Source organism: Cyanistes caeruleus, chromosome 2, assembly GCF_971803275.1.
Source record: "Cyanistes caeruleus chromosome 2, bCyaCae1.hap1.1, whole genome shotgun sequence".
Taxonomy (NCBI): Eukaryota; Metazoa; Chordata; class Aves; order Passeriformes; family Paridae; genus Cyanistes; species Cyanistes caeruleus.
The window spans coordinates 97,703,972-97,724,408 of record NC_141702.1 but is presented as its reverse complement, the minus strand read 5'-3'; the positions used below and the strand labels follow the sequence as shown (position 1 = coordinate 97,724,408).

The 20,437-nt window shown below is 40.4% G+C and overlaps 1 protein-coding gene across 2 annotated transcripts in view; it reads left to right on the top strand.

Annotated features, from left to right (window-relative positions):
• KCNH1 (potassium voltage-gated channel subfamily H member 1) overlaps positions 1–20,437 on the top strand; it is a 179,478-nt gene that overhangs the window by 65,149 nt on the left and 93,892 nt on the right. For both annotated transcript variants that reach the window (XR_015283679.1, XM_086878508.1), the window contains exon 8: positions 19,209–19,408. Coding sequence is in view for 1 of the 2 variants with exons in the window: in XM_086878508.1 (XP_086734634.1) it covers positions 19,209–19,408 (200 nt within the window). In the remaining variant the exon portion in view is untranslated. The remainder of the gene's footprint in view (positions 1–19,208; positions 19,409–20,437) is intronic.

The window sequence follows — 20,437 nt, the reverse complement described above, 5'->3', positions numbered from 1 at the left end:
TGATACACAGTAATGTTTGCCTGAGGCCACACAGCCAAATTTCCCGCTGGTTGCTAATGGGAAAGTTTGTCCTTCAGTAGCTACAGAGCACTGCTTCTGTTTTAGGAGTTTTGGAGGACTTTGCCATTGTTTGCTGGCTGCCTGGTGAACCAAGAGCACTCCTGTAAAGCAGGGCTGCTTTCCCAGACAACCTTCTCTTTAAAATACCCATTGGTTGTTGTTCATTTTAAATGCCACAGGATTTCTTGCTTCTCGCGGTTCAACAGGCTGTAGATTCATCTAAAGTGGAAAGAGAGCATTTAGGGTAGTTACAGCTGAGAAACAGCAAATTTCCTCCCAGTCTTTGCCAAGCCTGTGTCCAGGGAGGGGAAGCAAGCTGCTCCTTAGTGCCCCAGTTCTGAATGGTCAGGTCCCCCACGAGAGGGAGGGCAGCATGGAAATGTTCCAGCTGAAGAAAATAACACACAGTCCACAAAACCTGTGTACCCTAAGGATCAGATTTTAGTTTTGTGTCAATTTCTCCTCTCCTGACTCCAGCCATGCCATTCCTGAAGTGTTCTGGGAAGAGTTGCAAAGACTTGACTCCATGAGAACTGCCAGTGTTTCAAGAGCTTTTGCAGTCAAGGAAGGTAAAACACCTTTCATTAAAAGGTTGGATTTCTTCCAAACTTGACTCAGAATCTCTGCTTGCAAATGCCAAAATTGTGCCAATTTTCAATGTTCAAGCAAAAAATTGCCTGTTGGAAGAACTAGAGACTGTTTTGTGTGCTGTCGTATCAACTTTTGTGATGAGTATTTTTCATGGGTGCTTGATAATTTGTGGTTTAGCTTCAGATTTTCCCCACTTGGTACACTGCAAACCTGACTTTGTTGCTACACCTCTGAGGTAGAATAGATTTATAAATATTTTATTATTTATTTATAATAGATTAATAATAGATATATTTATTATTATCACATTTATAGAAAACAATGAACCTGGTATTAAGATTTATAACTATCTGTGTTGGTGACCCACTGGAAAACTCTGACTTTAGACAGCAGGAGACAAGAAAGGCATGTTTTTCATGTTAGGGGTGTACATACCTGTATGTCAATGGCACTTAAGCAGAATGTTTAATAGAGAAAATGTAGATGAACTGTAAAAGTTAAAATGAGAATTAAAAACTAAAATAGAGAAGCCTAGCAGCACAGGCGAATTCTACCATCTTAAACCCCTAGTTATTTGTGGAAACAACTACACTTTCAATGCTGGCACTAATATTTCTGGTCCTGTCAGGTAGGAGCTGCACTTTGCAGATATGTACTCTCTGCCACTATCAACAGATAAGGTTAGTGCTGATATCTGTGCAACAAAACCATACTGTGCTTCTGTATGCCTTGTGTGTGATCTCTGTGCTCTTTCTGTGTAGCAAATACACTGGGTATGCTGTAATTCAAACTGTGGACTTGAAAAATCACACTCAGATAAGCAAACAGAGCATAACAGCTATAACTATTTATCAGAAATTGTATGGCCAGCAGGACCAGGGAAATGTTAATATCCCTATACTCGGCACTGGTGAGGCTGTACCTCAAATCCTGTGCTCAGTTCTGGGCCCCTCACTACAAGAAAGACACTGAAGTGCTGGAGTGAGTCCAGAGAAGGGCAACAGAGCTGGTGGAGGGTCTGGAGCACAAATCTGATGAGGAGGAGCTGAGGGAGCTGGGAGTCCCAGCTAATCTGGAGAAAAGGAGGCTCAGGGTGACCTTATTGCTCTCTACAGCTGCCTGAAAGGAGGCTGTAGCCAGGTGGAGATCAGTGTCTTCTGCCAGGTGACAAGTGACAGGATGAGAGGAGGTTGCATCAAAGAAGGTTTAGACTGGATATTAGTAAAAGTTTTTTCATGGAAAGGGTGGTCAGGCATTGGAATAGAGTGCCCAGGGAAGTGGTGGAGTCACCATCCTGGAGGTATTTAAAACATGTAGATGTGGCACTTGGGGAATGGTTTGGTGGTGAACATGGCAGTGCAGGAGTGGCGGTTGGACTTGATGATCTTTAGGTCATTTCTAACCTCAATTTTGAGGTTGGAAACATGATTTTATGATCATGTTCAAAACAGCTTGATTGAACCCGTGTCTTCTCATTAGAATGGGCAAACAAACACACCCCAGAAACAAAGAGGTTCTTTTACTGATGGCTTTTTTCATTCCACAGGCTGATGATGTGCTTTGTGTTATTCCTTATGTTCTGAGTCCTTCCTACTATTTATGATTTTACTGCTATTATCTGTCTGCTGTCATCATGATGGCATTACAACAAAATGTAACAACATCTATAATTAGGGTTGTCTACACATTTTCTCTCTATTTTCCATTTGACTCATGTTTGTAACTTTCTAAATCTTTCCATTTTCAACTCGAGATAATCAAGGTCAGCCATTTCTAAGAGCAAGGGTGGTGTTTATCCATTTTTAAAAATTATATTTTGGTCTTCAGAGCAGGTATATAAGAACAGCAGGGCTGAATATTGAAATTTTGCAGCAAGAGAATACTCGTAGAAGAGGATTCTTAGAAAAAACCCAAGTCTTCTTTCAAGGAAGTTACCAACAATGTAAGGACACTTAATAGTGACCTATTGGAAAGTGTTGTATTTGAAAGACACACAAGATTATGCAGTTATTGAGATAGCCACATACATAGTTTAATGTCAGTAGAAGTGCTGAATAGACATGAAAATTATATGTATTGCCTTCTCTGGATGTAACCCAGGAGAATGAATCATGGAAAAAGATGGCCACGTGTAGGTCCTGAAAGTCACTGCTCTGAGGACAAGCTAGCACCTAGCTAGGACCTGTAGGCACCCTTTAGCTGCCAGTGCCCACAGCCCAGCCCAACCAACCACATGCTGTGGGGAAGCAGCCACTGGAAGAAGCAGTGTGGGCTGGCCCCCAACTGTGGCAGCAGTATCATCTGGTGAAGAAATGGTGCTGCTGGAGCCCAGGGCATATGGGAAGCTTAGGAGCACCTGGGAAGGTGATGGGTGATGGATAGATTGCACTTTTAGTCAGTGGATAGTATGTACCTACTGCATTGGGTAGCTGTGTAAGCTTTGTAAGCTTGCCTCAAACAGCACAGCTGTGGTTTTCTGCATGGGGGGTTTCTGTGCTTGACCTTGCCCAAGCTGTGCTGCTGTGCACAGGTGCTTTTTAGCATGTCTGGTTTTCAGCCAAATGTGACTTTTTCCTTTTTATTATGAAAGTTGGGGCTTTTTATATTGTTTTGTTTGCTGAGATCCTTAAAAGCATCCTCCTTGGTGTCTTCTTTTGGGGAATTAATTTTCCTCTGCTGTGTTGCTTTCTAGTCCAGTGTGATACCACAGAGTGCTGTGTGTGCTTCATTTTAGGCACTGATTTTTAAATATTGGGGGCTGGCCATAAGTGAGTTAATTGGTGATGCTAATTGGTGATTAACCTAATAATGGCTTTGATTATGTTAATTAAACTCTTGTCTCAGACAGCAGCTGTTAAATCATTTGTCTTCAAGCTCTCCCTCAGCTGGGGTCCTTCTGAGACATGCTGGTTTGTGTTGGCAGCATTGAGTACTGAGTGTGTGATACCAACACAAGTGTCAGCACCAACACTGTACTCAGTTTTTTACCCTTTAATTTTAAACTTGTTAAAACCCTCTGGTAAAAAATTTAATGTCATTGATCAGCTTCTATAGTGTGGTTCTCTGGAAGTTCTTCCAAGTGTAACTGTTCTCCAAGGTGGTGGGAGAGAACCCATGGCACCTGTTTGTGTTAATTTGCCTTTTGGTGTATGTATACACTTTGTGGGATGCTTATGGACATTGTGCTGGATTAAATTAAAACACAGCAGTTCACTAAACGTACAGCTGGGAGGGCTGGGCCAGGTTGTAGTTTTCCTGAAAGCAAGGAGAGAAGTGGGTCTCTGGTATGAATTGTTAGCTGACAGAAGACAGTGTAGAAATGAAATCTTCAGCAAGAGAAGACTGTAACTGTGGTGGAGGGAGTTGTGTGCCAACACTGATGCTGCTACACCTTTTCCAGTTCTTTTAAATTTGAATAAGTAAGCAGATGTCTCAGACTGGCTTGTCCACAGCTTTGTAGCAATTGTAATAATTTCCATGCTGCTTTTTTAGCATGCTTTCATCCAGTCAGAACAGTCTAAGAGACTGCAAATGCAATGAAAAGGGAAACTGGGCAGTTCCATGCAAATGTATATTTTATGGAAGCAGATTTTCCTGATACCGCCCTGGTACCAGAGCTTTTAATGCTCAGGGAATGAGTACAAAGTACTAATGCAGAAATTACGTTGTCTTAATGCTGGTTTAGTGAAATTGGTGATAAACACACATAGAATGATGAATTTAGCTTTGTATGTGTGTAAAACTAGTATTTCTACTTGCAGAATATTTCAGTTTGCCCGTTTTACAGCTGTGGCCTTTTGGGGCATTCAGAAGCCCCACATTGTTTGAATTGTTTCAGCTGAGGGTGCTCTGCAACTTGAGGTATCAAGCCTCAGGTCAGAAAGATTGCTTTTCAGAACTGAGGAGCATTTTAAATTGGTGGCACATTTACAATGAATACCTTTCCAGAAGACTGAACAACGTACAGAAGCCAGTTCCTTTAAACAATGCCTTATCCCTTGTGATTGCTGTGACGATTAAATAACTTCAGAGTTGAAAAAGTTTGAATGGCATTTGCCTTGAGCATTCTTGTGCAGTGCTTTTTTTAATGAGCTCCCACACTGCCAGCTTGCAACTTCTAGTATTTAAAGCTTTCTCTGTGCTTCATTCTTATTGCAGTGTTGATAAATTGGGTTTAAGACTTTTATTACCAGTTGTCCTTTTTGCGTGAACTGTGAAACCATGCATTAATGCAAGGAAAGGTTTTATGTTTGTTACTACTTAATTCTGTTCTAACTTTAGTCTAGCTGGAAGTCTAGATGTATCAGACAGCAAATACAAGGGCAGCATAATACAGGAAAGCTAAAAACTGTGATAATGAACCCTCAAAGATTCCAAAGTATTTTTTAAGTCTTAATGAAATATTTATACGTCTTAATGAAACTGCTGTGACAAGACTTTCCCATTATGCACTACTGTTGGAGCTGCTAAAAGGACATTGCTTCTATTATAAGGCTAAGGAAGAGGAGACCATATGAAGTACCAGCAGAGGGAGTCAGGACTGGCCATTAAATGCTGGAAATTTTCAGATCCCAGTGGTCATAATCTGGAAGGGAAAACATAGTGTTAATGTGTGAGGTGAAGTAAAAAATACTTCCCTTAAGAATCTTCTGCCTTTTGTGCGATACATGTGTGTTTTTCCCCTCCTGCATTTGGATTAAGAATATGAAAACACAGTGTATTCTATTTTGGTTATCCTCATAGTGATTCCACTCAAAAATGGTTTTCTGAGCAATTTCCCTCTTTCCTGTGCCCTTCTCAAACCACATGTATGTAATGTAGCCTTTAGAACTGTTCAGGATTTAACACCTCAGGCTTGTCACTGATGGAAAAATAATGGCAAATGGGATAGATCCACAGAGATGGAGGGGAAAAGGGGTTCAACATGCAAAATGTTGGCAGCGTGCTCAGAAGAACCGCTGTCTCCTCTCCTTCCAGCTGCAGAGAAGTGGTCTCTGTATGGATGGGATGGATGCTGTCTTGGCACACTCATGATAAGAACTTGGGCAAGTGAAAATGCTCTGAAGAGATTTGTGGCCTTGCAGAAGCTCTTGAAGCTCTTTTCTGTCAGTTTGCAGATTAACACAAAGGACTTCATCCCTCTCTTTAACACCTTGCTTGTGTCAACTTGTTTATCTAGGCTTTGTATGAAGGATATTGTCAGGACCCAATGTTTTTCTCCTCTTCAGTGTCCTTTGCAATAGTCTCTCTGGATTTGTCTAGTGTTCCTTGGCTTGTTCTAAAGTGTTTATTTTTTCATCTTTCTAGCTTATTCCCTAAGCTTTCATCATTGAAATAATGGAGAAAAGCAAATAAAAATCATAGAGTATTTGCTTTAAGATATAAAAATGGATGAATTTATATTCATTAGCTTCTAGCAAAGACAACATTGTCACTGGACTATTTGTTATCACTAGTACTGTGTTATTTTGGTCTGACTTGCTCAGTCTAAAGTGGCTTGCATGGCAGTCATGATGTTGACACGCTCTTCAAACAAAGTTTTTAGGGATGTGTGTAAGCCACAGCTCAGCCTTCTACTGCTACATTTGACTTACAGATCTTGATGAACATGATCCTAACTCAAACTGTTTCTTCATTAAGCAGGCTTTTGGCATGTTTTCTTTTTACTGGAGTAATGGAGGTTCAGATAGGGACAGTGCTTTTCTTCTGGAATTTGTTTACCAAACATTCAGAGAGATAGGCGCTTGTTGCTTGACTTTGCAGAGGTCTCTTGAATTTGCAGAAGGTTCTGGATACAGCAAACAGGTGTTATGACCTGCAAAGGAAGTAAGCTGATGGGCAAAGAGCAAAGCAAAAGGTGAAAAAACCCTGTTGCTTGTCTCTTCAGTGCTGACAGTGTGGGGTGGTGGATAGGGGAGAGGCCCTGAGCTGGCAGGTTTGGGCTGAGTTCCCAGCTCTGTCACACACTCCTCTGTGGCTGTATACAAACTGCTCTTGGTCTCTGCTTTGCCTGTCTTGCCACTCTTAATTCTTCACGTTTTACTAGTGCAGAGTGGCTTTCACTGTGCCCTGTACACACCATGCCATTGTGTATCTGTTCCCTCCCTCTGCAGTGCCACTGAAGTGTCTTTTCATCTTGGACGGTATTGATATCAGTAAAGCCAAGCCTGTGCAGAAAACTGGACATTTAAACTCTCTGCTTCTTTCATGAGTTCAGTTATCAGCTGCTCCTTTGTGTTCTGTGTTCCTAACCTCATCTGCATTCCTTTTCTGCTCTTTCACCTCATGCTTACATATTTAGGTTTGTATCCCTGTCCTTTCCCTGCTTCCCCCCTCTGATCTCTGAAGAGTCCCAATTCTCCTGACCATCTAGTTTAACTTTGATTCCCTCCTAGTCATTAGGCTTCTCTATTGAGGCCAAGAAGGTCTGGCAGCCTCTTTGATGGGCTTGCTAAGCTGTTGATTTAAATTTTACAGGCTTTGTGATGCAAAGAGACTGCTAAATCACTGCTCCCATGACAGGTTTCTGAAAGGCTGGAGGAAGACAGGGTATTGAATAGAAAATTGGAAGAAGTGAGAGAACACAGGAGGTTAGAACTTCTGGAAGGAAGCAAGAAGAGTAATTATGGGCCAGGTAAATGACAAGAGTCTGACAGGGATAAATTGTTTTAAATGAGAGTGTGTATGCATGTGTAGATGGAGAAAGGCAGGATAGGAAGAAGACAGAGGGACATTTGTCAGAAGGAGCTGAAACCATGGTGACTGGATTCTAAATGCTCAACATCAGGGCTGATATTTAAGGACAACTTCAAGAGGTGCTGATAAAGGAAGTCCAGCTGTGTGGTTTCTGGTAGATTCTCTTATTAAAAAGCCAATCCAAAACAACAACAACAAAAGCTGCCAAAAAACAACTGGAAACAAAACACAAATCTAACGAACAAAACACACACACAAAAAAAATCCAAACCCAACATTGAGGCTGTGTACCATTCAAAGCATGTCAAGAGAGCTTGACAGAAAAATATTTTAATAGCCTGCTGCTCTTGTGCTGATTGATTACAGCAAGAGCTCAAAGATAAGCATTCTGTCAAGAATCATTAATATCTGTCAGCCAGGAGTAACTATGCAATATCAAAAATTCAGCTGTTGAAAAGCATTCTATCCTTGCCTTGTGCTGAAGACCAGTAAATGAATATTCATGGTAGCACACACAGCTTACAAACAGTTCTTCACATAGCTTTCAAAAGGTGAGCATGCAGGTTGTTACACAGTTTAGGTGCAAAAATAAGTTCCTGCTTTTTTACTTCTTTATCCTTAGACAACGCCAATGCCTGTAAATGACATGGACTATATTTGCCACAATTATTTGCCCAAATCCTACTATTCATCTCCAATGAGCTGTAAGATTTTCTTGTTGCCTCCATCAGTGGGAAGGAATAATTTAATATCTGGAAGATTTAACATGCTACTTAGGTGATTCTGTACTTGGCAGATAATTGAATTACAGAAGGCAAGTTTTTCAGTGCTTAAACAAGGAAAAGACTTGTGACAACTGCAGAAACTCTTCTGGAAGTCCTCTGATGTTGTGAAAGTTATCCCTGATCTGTAAGAATTCTCAGGGAATGTGACCAGTGACTGCCGTAGCACTGCTGCAGGGTTAAGCTACATCCAGTGGTGTGTCAGCAGACAGTGGGCATCTGGGGGGACCTTTCCTTTTGGAATCCAAAGATCAGGATTTAAATTCAGGAGGAGCCATTGCTCTTACGTTGCATACCCCATGTCACTGTGATGAAAAGTTTACTGAGGTTTGACTCCTGATGATGTGCTGGGGTTTACTTATGCTGAGATTTTGGTTACTTTCACCACTTGGTACAACTGCCTTATTTCCTTGAGATTCCTAAGACGTTGCTCATGCACCTATGTGAAATCACTTCACATAGAGAAATTACTTTTCCTAGTATCTTTTGGGAGTGATAGTAGATGTTCTCCATCTGCTGTGGCTGGTCAAGTAAAGCTTCTCTGAGCAAGTCTGCCAGAAAACACATTACTCTGTGGAGAGGTGAGAGCAGAGAAGTCTGTGTTTATGTCGAGATATCTGCCTCCTCCATTCTAATCCATTATTTCATGGTTCAAAGACTCCAAGGATATGGAAATACTGTGAACACACCCCTGCTGTATTTATGGAGATTGGAACAGTTCTACTAGTAAAAACTCTTCCCTTTCATTTCCTTTCCTTTCTCTTTGATTCAAAATACTCAGTCACCTTTAGGCGGAGGAACTCTTCAGAAAGAATGGAAGATCTGAGTTCAGGTCTCTGCTCCTGCATTGATGTTTGAAACATAGGCCTGTTGTATCCCAGATGTTCAGTGACTGCAGGGGATTATATTTGAAGTATAATTTTCTCAATCGTTCTTCCCTAAGCAAGGAAAAGCTTTGTGTGCCTAACTGTTGGATGAGGTTTGTAGCTGCAAACTACTGACAGAGATATTCCATTACCTTTGAGAGTCCTCTGTACTTTCTGTTGGACAGCTTCAGCTTATTAGTATCTGCAAATACCATTCCTGTGTGCCTGGCAGGCACTGCACAAGCAGAATAGTTCTCTAAAAAGGTCCCAGTGGGATAATAATACATCCTTTCTTCTGACTGTATATATGTGTTTGTTTATGTGCAAATATATTTGCATTTTGTGGTGACTTGCCAACAAACTCACCAAAGCACAAAATGGTTTTAGATGTCAGATGATTTCCATGTAATGTTTACTTTAAAAAGAATTTAAGCAGTATCTCTTACACAATAGCATCTACCCCTGAATATCATGATAAATACAGTTCTTTTTAGAAGTGAGGTATGGAACTCTCAGTTGTATGCATGTTTACTGGGGCTTTTAGTCCTGCTGAGTTCTAATAAAATAGCAGACTCAGCCTGGAACAGAAGCACTTTGAAGACTGGAGCCATAGGAACAGAATGAATACCTGTTTCGGAAAGTTAGGCTGTAACCCTCTTCACTGCTCCAGAGGCAAGTATTCCTCTGACATGCAGTCATCCATGGTTTGTCATTAAAAACGCAACAGTGGTTCCAGTTATTTTTTGATAAACCATCTGTGTCTTTGCTAGCCTGTCATTTCACTCGTCAGTAAAGCAGGGCCCCCTTGAGAAACCACGGTCTATGAGTTATTCCCGTGTCACATTCTTGTAAATACTGTGTGCACCTATTGATTTTGGTCTGCAAGCACACCTGTGATTAGTGTGTGGGAGGAGCATGACTCAGACCTAGTCATTCCAGCGACAATTGTTCTTTAACCACCCCAAATTAGTCTTCACTGGTAAATGTCATCTTTGTCTCCGACCTCATTGGTTTAGTCAACTAAATTCCAAACTTCATTATTCTTATTTGTGTTATGAACAGTATTAAGTCTTTGTAACTATTTACAGATACCAGAAAAGGGGAGGTTTTGGACCACTTTGTCTTTAGATTTGTTTGGGAGGTGCTTGAAAACCCTGTGTAGAATATAGTCACATAACTTGTTTGTACTTGTTGCACCCAGAAGTAAAAGTTCTGCATGTGCATGAAGGGATTGGCAGGTCGATGATGAGACCTTGCAGTCTGGCTGTGGTTATTGAAGTAACAACATCCCAGGGTGGCTTACCAAGGTTTTGTTGCATCAGAAGCTTTAGACTGAGCTGCAGAGAGGCAAAGCACACAGGTGCAGCATAGTCCAGTTAAGTGCAATAGCTTTAGGGGCTTAATTTCACAGTAGAGGAGATCTGAGCTGAGAATTAATTGTTGTCCTTATGTCCAGTAGCCATTAATCCTGTCAGGTGCAGCCATGCCCTTAGCTCTTGCTGGCTGGTCTGTCACCTGAACAGACCTGGCAGCTCCTGGGTGAATAGCACAGCCTCTCTGGTGTCTGGTCATTGCAGAGGTCACTGCTGGTTTCACAGTGTGACTGCTGAGAGCAAAGTCAGCTTGAAGGGCCTGCTGAGTGTAAACCAGGTGAGCTACGGGAGACACAGGCTTCCAGTTACCCACTTTCAGTTGTTTTCAGGGTTTTGTTTAACTGGGTTTTGGTTTGGGGACAATACAGTTAATCCAAAGAAATGTCTTCTCCCTGGAGTCTGTGAGACAAGGGATATGCAATTTTTCCATCAGCTGTCTGGTTGAGGCCAGCACTCTACCACCCACCTCTGGTTCTCTTCACAATGGAGCCATAGTACCTCCATCCCACTCTGCTTTTATGTTGGGGTAATTTATAGGCATTAAAATTTAACTTTTTAATTTGTTCTCAGAGAAGAGGAAGCCTAAAATAAGACTGTGCTGTACTGCTACATAGACGGCAGAAGCTGTCTATGACTTGTAAGTCATTGGATGAAAGTTAGTGGTCAAAGAGAAATGCATTGTCTTGGTGTTTCTCTGAACTGTGTCCTTAACTTTCATCACAGGCAGACATGCCCATACCTTGCAGTAGTATTTAAAACACAGCTGAGTAGAGGTTTTAAGCCTAATGAGAAGTGAGATCACTGCAGTCTCAGGGGAAGCCTTGGGTTCTTCCTCCTTGTAGTCTCACTGGTAGTTTCAGATCTGAACATGATCAGGAAAGAATGCACCCAGTTATGAACTTCTCACATGGGTGCTCTGGTGGGAGGAGAGAGAAGCCACCTGAATCCAATTATCATTTGGAATAAAGAATTACTCTGAATACCATACTCAAATGTAAGATACCTTAATTAAATGAGGTTGGAGCAATGACCGAAAGGAATCAGACAGGAGAGCTTAGCTTGAACTTTGCTTGAACAACAAGAATTCCTTTTGTTGCTTGAACAAGAGTTTAGCCAGTAAACTCTTGTGTTGCATCAGTGATGGGGGCAAGTTTTGCCCAGAAATCAGTATGTGTAAGTGCTGGATGGTGGTTTTGGTATGCAAAATTCAGATTGAGTCCTGACCTCTCAAAAGCCACGGATAGGTTATTGCAAAATAGTTGCCAGCAGGAACAGGCTGGAGCCAGCAGTGCAAAGCCCAGCTGAATGTGTAGCAGCAATGTAGGGAAAGGACCAAAACTTTGGATAACAGATGATCTCCACGAGTGTCCCTTTGATTTCCCTCCTGCAAGGCCTTGTAGGAAGGATCATACAAGTCACAGAGGAAATAGTGTGAACAGAGGAATGCTAACAAGCTACATATGTAAGCAGCTTCACATGAAAAGAACTTTTCCTAATTGTGGCTTTTGATTTTTGTTTTTGTTCTTTTGTTGGTGTAGTTCTATTTCAGTAATAAATTTTAAAATGAGGAGAGTTGGTGTTTAATTGGGGCAAACCATTTGAGCTAAGTCGAGCGTAGATAAAACAGCTTTGAAAGCAAAAGCTTTCATATTGGTGCAAATGAGTAAAAATCTAGAAGCAGTATCTGGAGATTTAATTTTAACCAAGTAATTGAAAATGGTCATGCATTACCCTATATAAACTGTAGAAGAAAAATTATGCCCTTAAATGGCTCAGTCGTCATTTAAATGGTGATCTGTTCATTAGTGATGGGAAATGAAATGGAAATCCATTTCAATTTTCTAGACAATTTAAATTTTATTGTCCATAAAGTTCTACAAAACAGTAAAAGAGTGTCCTTTCTCACAAATTGCAGAGGATTTAATCAGTTTTGGCATTTTACTAGTTCTCATTGTGGTAAAACCTGCTAGTGAATACACTGAGCTGAGTTCATCCTGTGTTGGTACCACTGGGGAGTCTGCCCTGGTATGTTTGGAATAGAGATCGTTTTTCCAGCTGTTATCTGTTAGTACACTTAGTTTCCTCTTGGTAATGAAATTGGCACATCAGCCAAGGTCTTGATGATGCTCCATGTTTTGAAGATGTGTACTTCAGTGTTGCTCTAGACTAATCCCTTATGGCATTCCTGAAGATGTTGTGATAAATATGCTGCTCTTTACAGGAACTGTAGTTGCTGTAAATTGGTACATTCTCTTGCCATTTGTTTTAGCTTATCAGAGATAAACCTATCTTGTGGGGAATAAAATTGGGAGAGGTGACTGGGAAGTGCCATTTTCTGTAGAATCTTCCTTTCTCTCTAGTTACCTTTGATTTATCGTGCTGGCATTTCCCATTTCAAATCTTGCCTGTTGATCTTGCTGTCCCATGTTGTTATATTTTGACTGAAATAAATTTATTGTGCAAGGATTTTTCTGTAGACTCGTTGACTAAACTATACTAGTTCTTGGAAAGTCTTCTTCCTGTCAAGGGTTAAGGACCTAATTTCAATTAATGATTAGGTATTACTGTGTTTGGAGTTACTCATAGCTTTTTGTCAGGTTTAAGAATTTACCTGTAAGTTGATGCACAACATACATCTTCCTCTCTGGTTTATGATGCACTTTTAGATGTAAAACACTGCTATTGGGACTCGCCAGTTGGTGGAAGTGCTGGGCCTTGCAGAGAAATGGATGCCTTCAGGTAATTTAAGTAAGAAGAGCCAGGTGAACTCATTGGTCTGCAGGTGCTGTTTGTTTGTAGAATAAGAGTGTGCAACCCTGTTTCTCTGAAAGTGAGAGAAGCTCTTGGTTAGGGATTTCAAAGTCTGTCAGCTTGAAGTCTCACTGTACCCAGGATGCTCTTTAATTCCTTTCAGCATTATGCTTCTGTTGGTCTCTCTTTACAGCAGAAAGGTAGTGTATGACCAGATCCTTACTCCTTAATTTTGCCACCAAGAACACATCTAAATCCTCACAGACTACTTTTTACTTGTGCATCTGATTACTTTAGTAATCTGCTTTTCTGCAGGCATGTTGGCTGCAATGGAGTCTGTGGCTGCCATTAAATCCCCCTCTGGTGACTGTTGGCACCTTTCAGGGTAAACACAATATTAAGCTCTAACTGTCAAAACAAATGAGTGATGAGTTTCGTGAACCAGGATTCTTGGCATTTTACTTGTTTGGACACTTCTCAGTTTGTCAAAATCCAGATTTTACAGTGTTAATTAGTGGGACTGTGTTAATTTAGTCAGGTGCTGCTGTACAGAAGTAGGAGCCTTGGCCAGGGAGGTAATAGCCACCACTCTTCCTTTGTAAGGATTGGCAGGAGGCTTCCTCCCCACTTTTTTTTCATAAGCAGGCTCTTGGCTCCAAGATGCAGCCTTTCACAGAGAGCAGGATGGTGTTGGCCCTTCACTGTCAGTTTGGAGAGAGCTGTTTATGTTGAAGAGCTTTCTAACAGGACTGATGCTGAAGTTTGCTCTCCTGGCTTGTCCTCTGGCTCTGATTGCTACTCTGATCAGTTTTGCTCTGTGTGTTTTTCCACACTGTTTATCTTAGCCCAAAAATGGCCAAAAAAAGGCAAAAGCAAAACCTGTTACAGAATTGTGCTGTGCATGATGCTTGTGAGCCAAAACACCTGAAATTGCTCCTATCAGCTGTGTGGGTGCTTCCAGATCAAAAAAAAAAAAATAAAAAAAATAAAGGCTTTGAGGCATCCTAAAGGATGCTGGATTTCAGCATCTTTAGAAAGTTTGGTAGTTTACCAGCACTTGCCTCTGTTCTTCCATATTAAGTCTTAAACAGGCAAAATGTAAGTCATTGCAAATCAATGACATAACAGGAGGTGATATGGCTGTGCTGCTGTAGTAGCAGGCTGCTTCTATTTTGTAGAGTTAGGAAAGGGTGTGGGGAGAGGAGCAGTGGGAGCTGCTTGTGGTGTTTGTTCCATAGCTGTTCTTAACTTCCCTTTCTGCAGACAGCCTATTTTAAGGTCCACAGATGTTTCTACTACTCTAGTCCTTCGTAGTTGCTTAAGTGGCTTCTTAGAGCAGCTGTTCCCTTGTTTATGTCTCTGACGTGCATTTCACTGCAGTTCTTGGTTTTTTTGACGATGGGAAGATGAAAAAATGTGCCAATGGTCTCTTGCTCAGCCTTTATCAATTGCGTCCTCACTGGTGTCCTACCCTTCTGCAGGGGAGACATCTCCATTGTAGCCAGAGCCCACTGTTGTCCTTCTCTGTCCCAGTTTTGCTGCCAGCAGACTGATTTCACCAGATGTGATGATGAGAGTGAGATTTGCAGTAGCATTTAACTAAGAGTTTAATAAAATTTGCCTGTGGTCTCTCATCTTTCATACTAGAAGTCAAGTGCTTGCGCCACACGGTTTGTTGTGCATGTCCCTCATGGCCTACTCAGGCTTTCTGCTTTGCTCTTCGCCATTAAATTGATTTTCAGACTTGCTCAGTAGTGTGCCGGCTCTCTGATCTTTGCCATTGCTACTGCCTTGCTTTGGAGGTGCAAATTAGAAGCTGGTGGAATGAAAGAGGGAGGTGGAGCAGTGTATTGTTTCAGTCCAGGAGAACAGAGAGCTGTGGGAAGAGCAGGATTTAACAGTTACTGGACAGCATGGGGGAGAGCTCCTCTGGGAATTTACTTTCACTTAAAAAAATGTCTTTTTCCCAGGCTGTGAAATTCAGGAAGTTATGTACATGCTAAGATTAGCAATTGTAATTCGTTTTCTAACAGGTGGAAATGTTCTGGATATATATTGTGGAAAATCATGAAGTGCAAAAAATTAATTGACCCATTAGATTTTGGCTAAGTTCTTTACATTTATTCTTTACAAGCTAAATGGAATTATATCTTTATGCATTGTGTTAGTTAAAAAAAAACAGGTAGATAAAAGATTACAAATAGGAAACTTTATAATACACAAAGCTTCCTAAGAAGTAGCAAGTTAAGCAGCTCTGGGTCTGTCTGTACTGTTCTAGAAGGTTGTGTAGATAATTGATAAGTACATCTCACTTTAGAAGCTTTGGTATCAGATTGCAAGACTACAGATAACAATTCTATCCAAACTAGGTCTGTAAACAATTCTTTAAGATACCTGTTCAGTTTGGTATTTACTTGCATATTGTATTTAATAGTTCAGTGTTTTTCTTTTAACTGCATGCTCTCTACCCATAAGTAGGCATAATTACCACTAATCAAGACTCCTAATCTCGAGCAATTATAAACTCTTACATTGTTCTAATTGCACATTTGAAAATAATGTCATTTTCTCATGTAATTATGAGATGATCCATACAATTAATTATTGCTTTTCTTTTTATCTGATCAATGTTAATTTTGTGTGACCTCACAATGTGTTATCTGAAAAATGCCTTTGAGACATGCAGTTTTTGTGGTTAATTTACAGTTGTGTTTCATATTCAGTAAGAAGTGATACAGTGCAACAGATTTTCAAGGCTGTGTTTTCAGCCTTCTCTCAACTGAATAATTTGTTGTATACCAGGAACTTGTTGGTAAAACAGAAGTGCAATTATACATTTAAATCATCTACTATTTGCAAATGCAGGTGCTTGCTCTTTGAATAGTACTTAGGTTATTGCAGTATGTAAAAAGGGTTTATTTTGGTTTTCTAGTTGTTAAGTGGAATTTACATACAGACAGACTTTCTCAATCAGCTTTCCAGACAGCAAAAATGAAGGTAGTTCATTTTCAGAAGGCACTGCAATTCTTGGGGCAAGATATAAGAGATTGCACTAGCTGATGTTGGTCTCACTTGTTGCTGTGTAGCTCTTCTGCACACATTGGATGAGTGCATTTTGAACAAACCATCATCAATCTGTTGATTCATCTCAGGAACCAAATGCAGCACTTACATCTGTAATTTGGGTAATTGTAAACCTCTCATTCTTACAGATAGAAATTCTTCCTCTTATAATTCTAAAATAAGACCCCAGATCACTTACTGTGGTAGCTGAGACCTACACTGGCTTGTATTTATTTCTCTATTCTTACTTGTTACATCACTGGAAGTAGCAGATGATTTGGTGACCTTTGCAACCTGTGTCTGACCTTCATGATTCACTTGTGGGTAATTTGCCACTGTAATTACTATGGTCCTATCTGTGATGTTATTTAAACCCTGCTTTAAATGGAGTATCACAGACCACAGTGTAAATGAGCAGCCACATTGTTGGGGACAACATGTTTTTCTTTATTGTCGGAAAAGAATATTGATGTCAGAGGGTGAGGGCTATATAATTTCTGAGGGATCTGGAGAGGAAATGCTGGAGATTTTGCTCTATCATAAATGGCCTAACTTTCTTCCTTTAGTAGAATGTGTGTTTCTGAAATCAGTCTGGGGCTGCAGTCTGCTGCGGTGGGTTCATTTCATTATTCCTTTGAAAGGAAGGAAAGGCACACGGCCAGCTACTTCTGTGCAGAAGAGTTCAAGGTCTAATATGCTAATGAATCTACCCAATATTGGGCTGCAAAAATCCTTGGCTTTAATTTGTCTTTAATAGTAATAAAGTGGTTGGCTAATGATAAATTAAGGATTGCAAATTTGGGAATTAAAAAAAAATTAATCTAGGCAGGAATCATTTTTCTTGCCAAGATAATTGTCATACTGGAACTGCAATTTGCAGTGGAAATTGCTTGCTTCATAATAATCAAAATATATGACCAAACTTCTGTTTTTTTCTTTAAGCTTCATGTAGCTGGACATTAATGGGGAAGAGTGGAGACCCCATTTTACCTTTGCTGGCATGGAGCTGTACATGCCAAGACAGTGAACCCCCAGGTCTCACTTGAGAGACTTGTTTGCCAGAGAGCAAAGAGAGTTGTATGGACACAAGTGCTGTTGTCGAGAAACCTACAGATAAAAATCTGCTTGCCACCCTGTCTTTAGTTGTCACCAGTTTCAGAGCTGTGCTGGCTGCCTTGTGCTGCTGCAGTCTCCTGTAGGGTCCTGTTTGTATTTGCATAAGAGAGAGCAAACCAGTACTTACTTAGGGATAGGTAATGCTGTTCTAATACAAAAATACTCATGGATTAAGGAGCTGTTATGGTAAATCTGTTTTGTAAAGCATTTTATCATTCTTCACTGCTCATCAAACTGCCTGATATGGTTTTGTTCAGGCACAAGTTAAAGTTAAACAGGGAAAATAAATGGTTTTGGTCACTGTATTAATGCTCTCCACTTTTCTTTAAACTGAGTGTGCACATTTTTCTGCATATTTTTGTACCTGTTTGTACAGAGGAGTAAATGGAAAAAGAGAAAGCTGTTCTCTACAGAAGCTCATAAAAAGAAAAGTCATGCAGCATCAAGATGGAATTCTGCAGAAAATCAGCAGTGTAAAGGCCTTGAGCAAACCTAAAGTTAAATTACATTTCATGATGATCAGGGCACAGACAGTCCCACAAGTTTGTTTTGCACAGTATCAAAGGTTTTTGTTGGCCACAGAACCCTAGAGCACCTTAGTTGGCTTAAGGATATCTGCCTATTACACTGACCTGAATCAATAGCTGCATTCTCAAAGGAAGGAGTGAGATGAAGATTTTTTTTTTCTTTTTTAATAGCTGGTGAGGGAGTAAATAAACAGCAAAATAATAATTTGCCTTCAGTAAGGAAAAATATATTTTTTTTATAAATATGGCTTCTCATTGATTTATCTCGAGTGGAAGAGATACGATACTCACAATTCAGCGCTTGTTTTGGGGGACAGGAAATGATTAAGAGGAAGAACTTACTCAGCAAGCCAGAGCACTTAACTGGTGGTTATCATCACAACTGCAGTCTGACTGTTCCTCTCCCTCTACAGCCAACCTCTCACGTATCACTGACCTGATTCACAACATAGGAAAGCTTCCCTTGAGGCTTCCTGTCTCTCCATTTCATTCAGGGATGGATTGGCTGGAAGAGCCGCAGCCCCAGCCTCTGCAAGCTATCAAACCTGGCTGCTGAGGCTGCCACCAGCCTGCTGTTCTGTCTTGGGCTTCAGCAGATGGATCTTCTCAAGTCCTGTGTGTTTTCATCTGCTTCTCTCCATGCTTGCAAACACTGCCTTTTTTTCTTCCTCGTGTTTATTCTTAAACCCATCCTGATGAACCAGCTGGCTTCACAACTGTGTTGTGTGAAGTCAGGAGGCCTGTGCAAAGGTCTGCCTCTGAGGGCTCTAGCTCTTCCCTCAGCCCTTGCTGTTCTTTTGCCTGAAGAATATAAAATGTAATGCGAGTTTTTATGTATTATTAAACTTATGTTTATAAATTACTGACCCATGGTAGCTGTTTATTACATATTCCATCTTCTGCCTTGATGCATTGTTGTTGTCACACCAAGGTGGGTAACGATGACTCAGCTTACCACTGGGATAATTCACTTAAAGCCTGGAAATCTGTCACTGATAGTATTTCAACATAGGTGCTATAAACCTGAGATGAGAAATTAAAGTATTTGCTGTCAAGGTATTTCTCTTAAAATTCTTCTGTCTTCTGTTGTGGGTTTGTAAGGTTTGGGGTACTGCTGAATTGTTTGATGGACAAATACAAACAGTCATGTTTTAGGAGCTCTGTGATGCAGGACATGCTCTCACAAAAATAGGTGGTGGTCCTCAGTTTGTAGTGCTGAAGGTGACCTATAAAGTGCTTGAGCTCATCAGGCCTTCCTAATAAAGCACTGATATTTGCATGCATTTTTGTGACCTACCATTTCCAGTCTTTAAAGCCCAGTGGAACACAAAATGATCACATCTTAACATGTATTTTCTCTATGTTTTTTCTTCTTTTTCACAGCCCTTCTGTATGCCACCATTTTTGGTAACGTGACAACCATATTTCAGCAAATGTATGCTAACACCAACAGATACCATGAAATGCTGAACAGTGTCCGGGACTTTTTAAAGCTCTACCAGGTCCCTAAAGGACTGAGTGAACGTGTGATGGATTACATTGTTTCCACCTGGTCAATGTCCAGAGGAATAGATACTGAAAAGGTAAGTAAATTAAACTGCAAGGAAAGAAGTCACATCCTGAAAGTAGTCCATTAAAATAAACAGGAGGTACTGTCTTAGTAAAGGAGACAAATATTCTTTAAATATTTTTAAGGGAAGCAGCAGCTTCCCTTAATTTTAAACTTTCAAATACAGTATTTCAGCTATTTATCATATTTACATATTATAGTGGTAAAGGTATGTATGTTTTGCTAGTGAAATGGCATGAAATAGTATAAAAATGATAAAGGAAAAAGCTCAGCTTGCAGTAAATGAAGGTGACAAGTAAATAACAAGTTCTGGATTGTAACACAATCCCACAGCTTTTCCAAGTGAGATTTTTTTTTTTTGCAATATTTCTTGTGAGGTTGCTTGCAGTTCTGTGGGCCTTAAAACAAAGTAATTTTGTTGTTGTTGTTGTTGAATTTGAATGTAATATTCTGTGTGCAGGTTAAAAATATTAATGAAAACTGGAAGTATTTAACAATGTATTGCTTGAAATCTACCTTATGTAAGGCAGATGTTATCATTCAGATTCACTGAATTTAGAAATAAATTCCCGTTGTGTCTTTTAAAATAGCAGATGGCCTTTCACCAGAACAAATGTACAAAAGTAACTCCTTGTCGCTTTCATATTAGTTGCCAGCTTTTGTAGAGATAGACAATTTTTCTTCTGCTTGTAAAGAAGTGTGATTTGTGAGGTGGATCATTCAGGAAATCATACCAATGCTCTGGTCACCAGCCCTTCTGTTTGGCAGCTTAATTTAGTATTCTGAACTGTGGATGATGCAGTTAAAGAGCAAACAGTGTCATTTCTGTACAGCTGTTACAGCATCATTATGAAGGAGTAGAACAGATGTGGTCTTGCACTGAGCTGCCTGGAGACTGAGGGGCACACAGGGCACTGTTTGCTTTCCTAAATGGTCTTCAGCATATCTGCCATTTTTAGATCCCAGACATGATTCTGTAAGCACTGTCTGTCACACTAGCTTTCAGAAAGAAATGGTATTTTAGTGCTGGATAGCGCTGGTT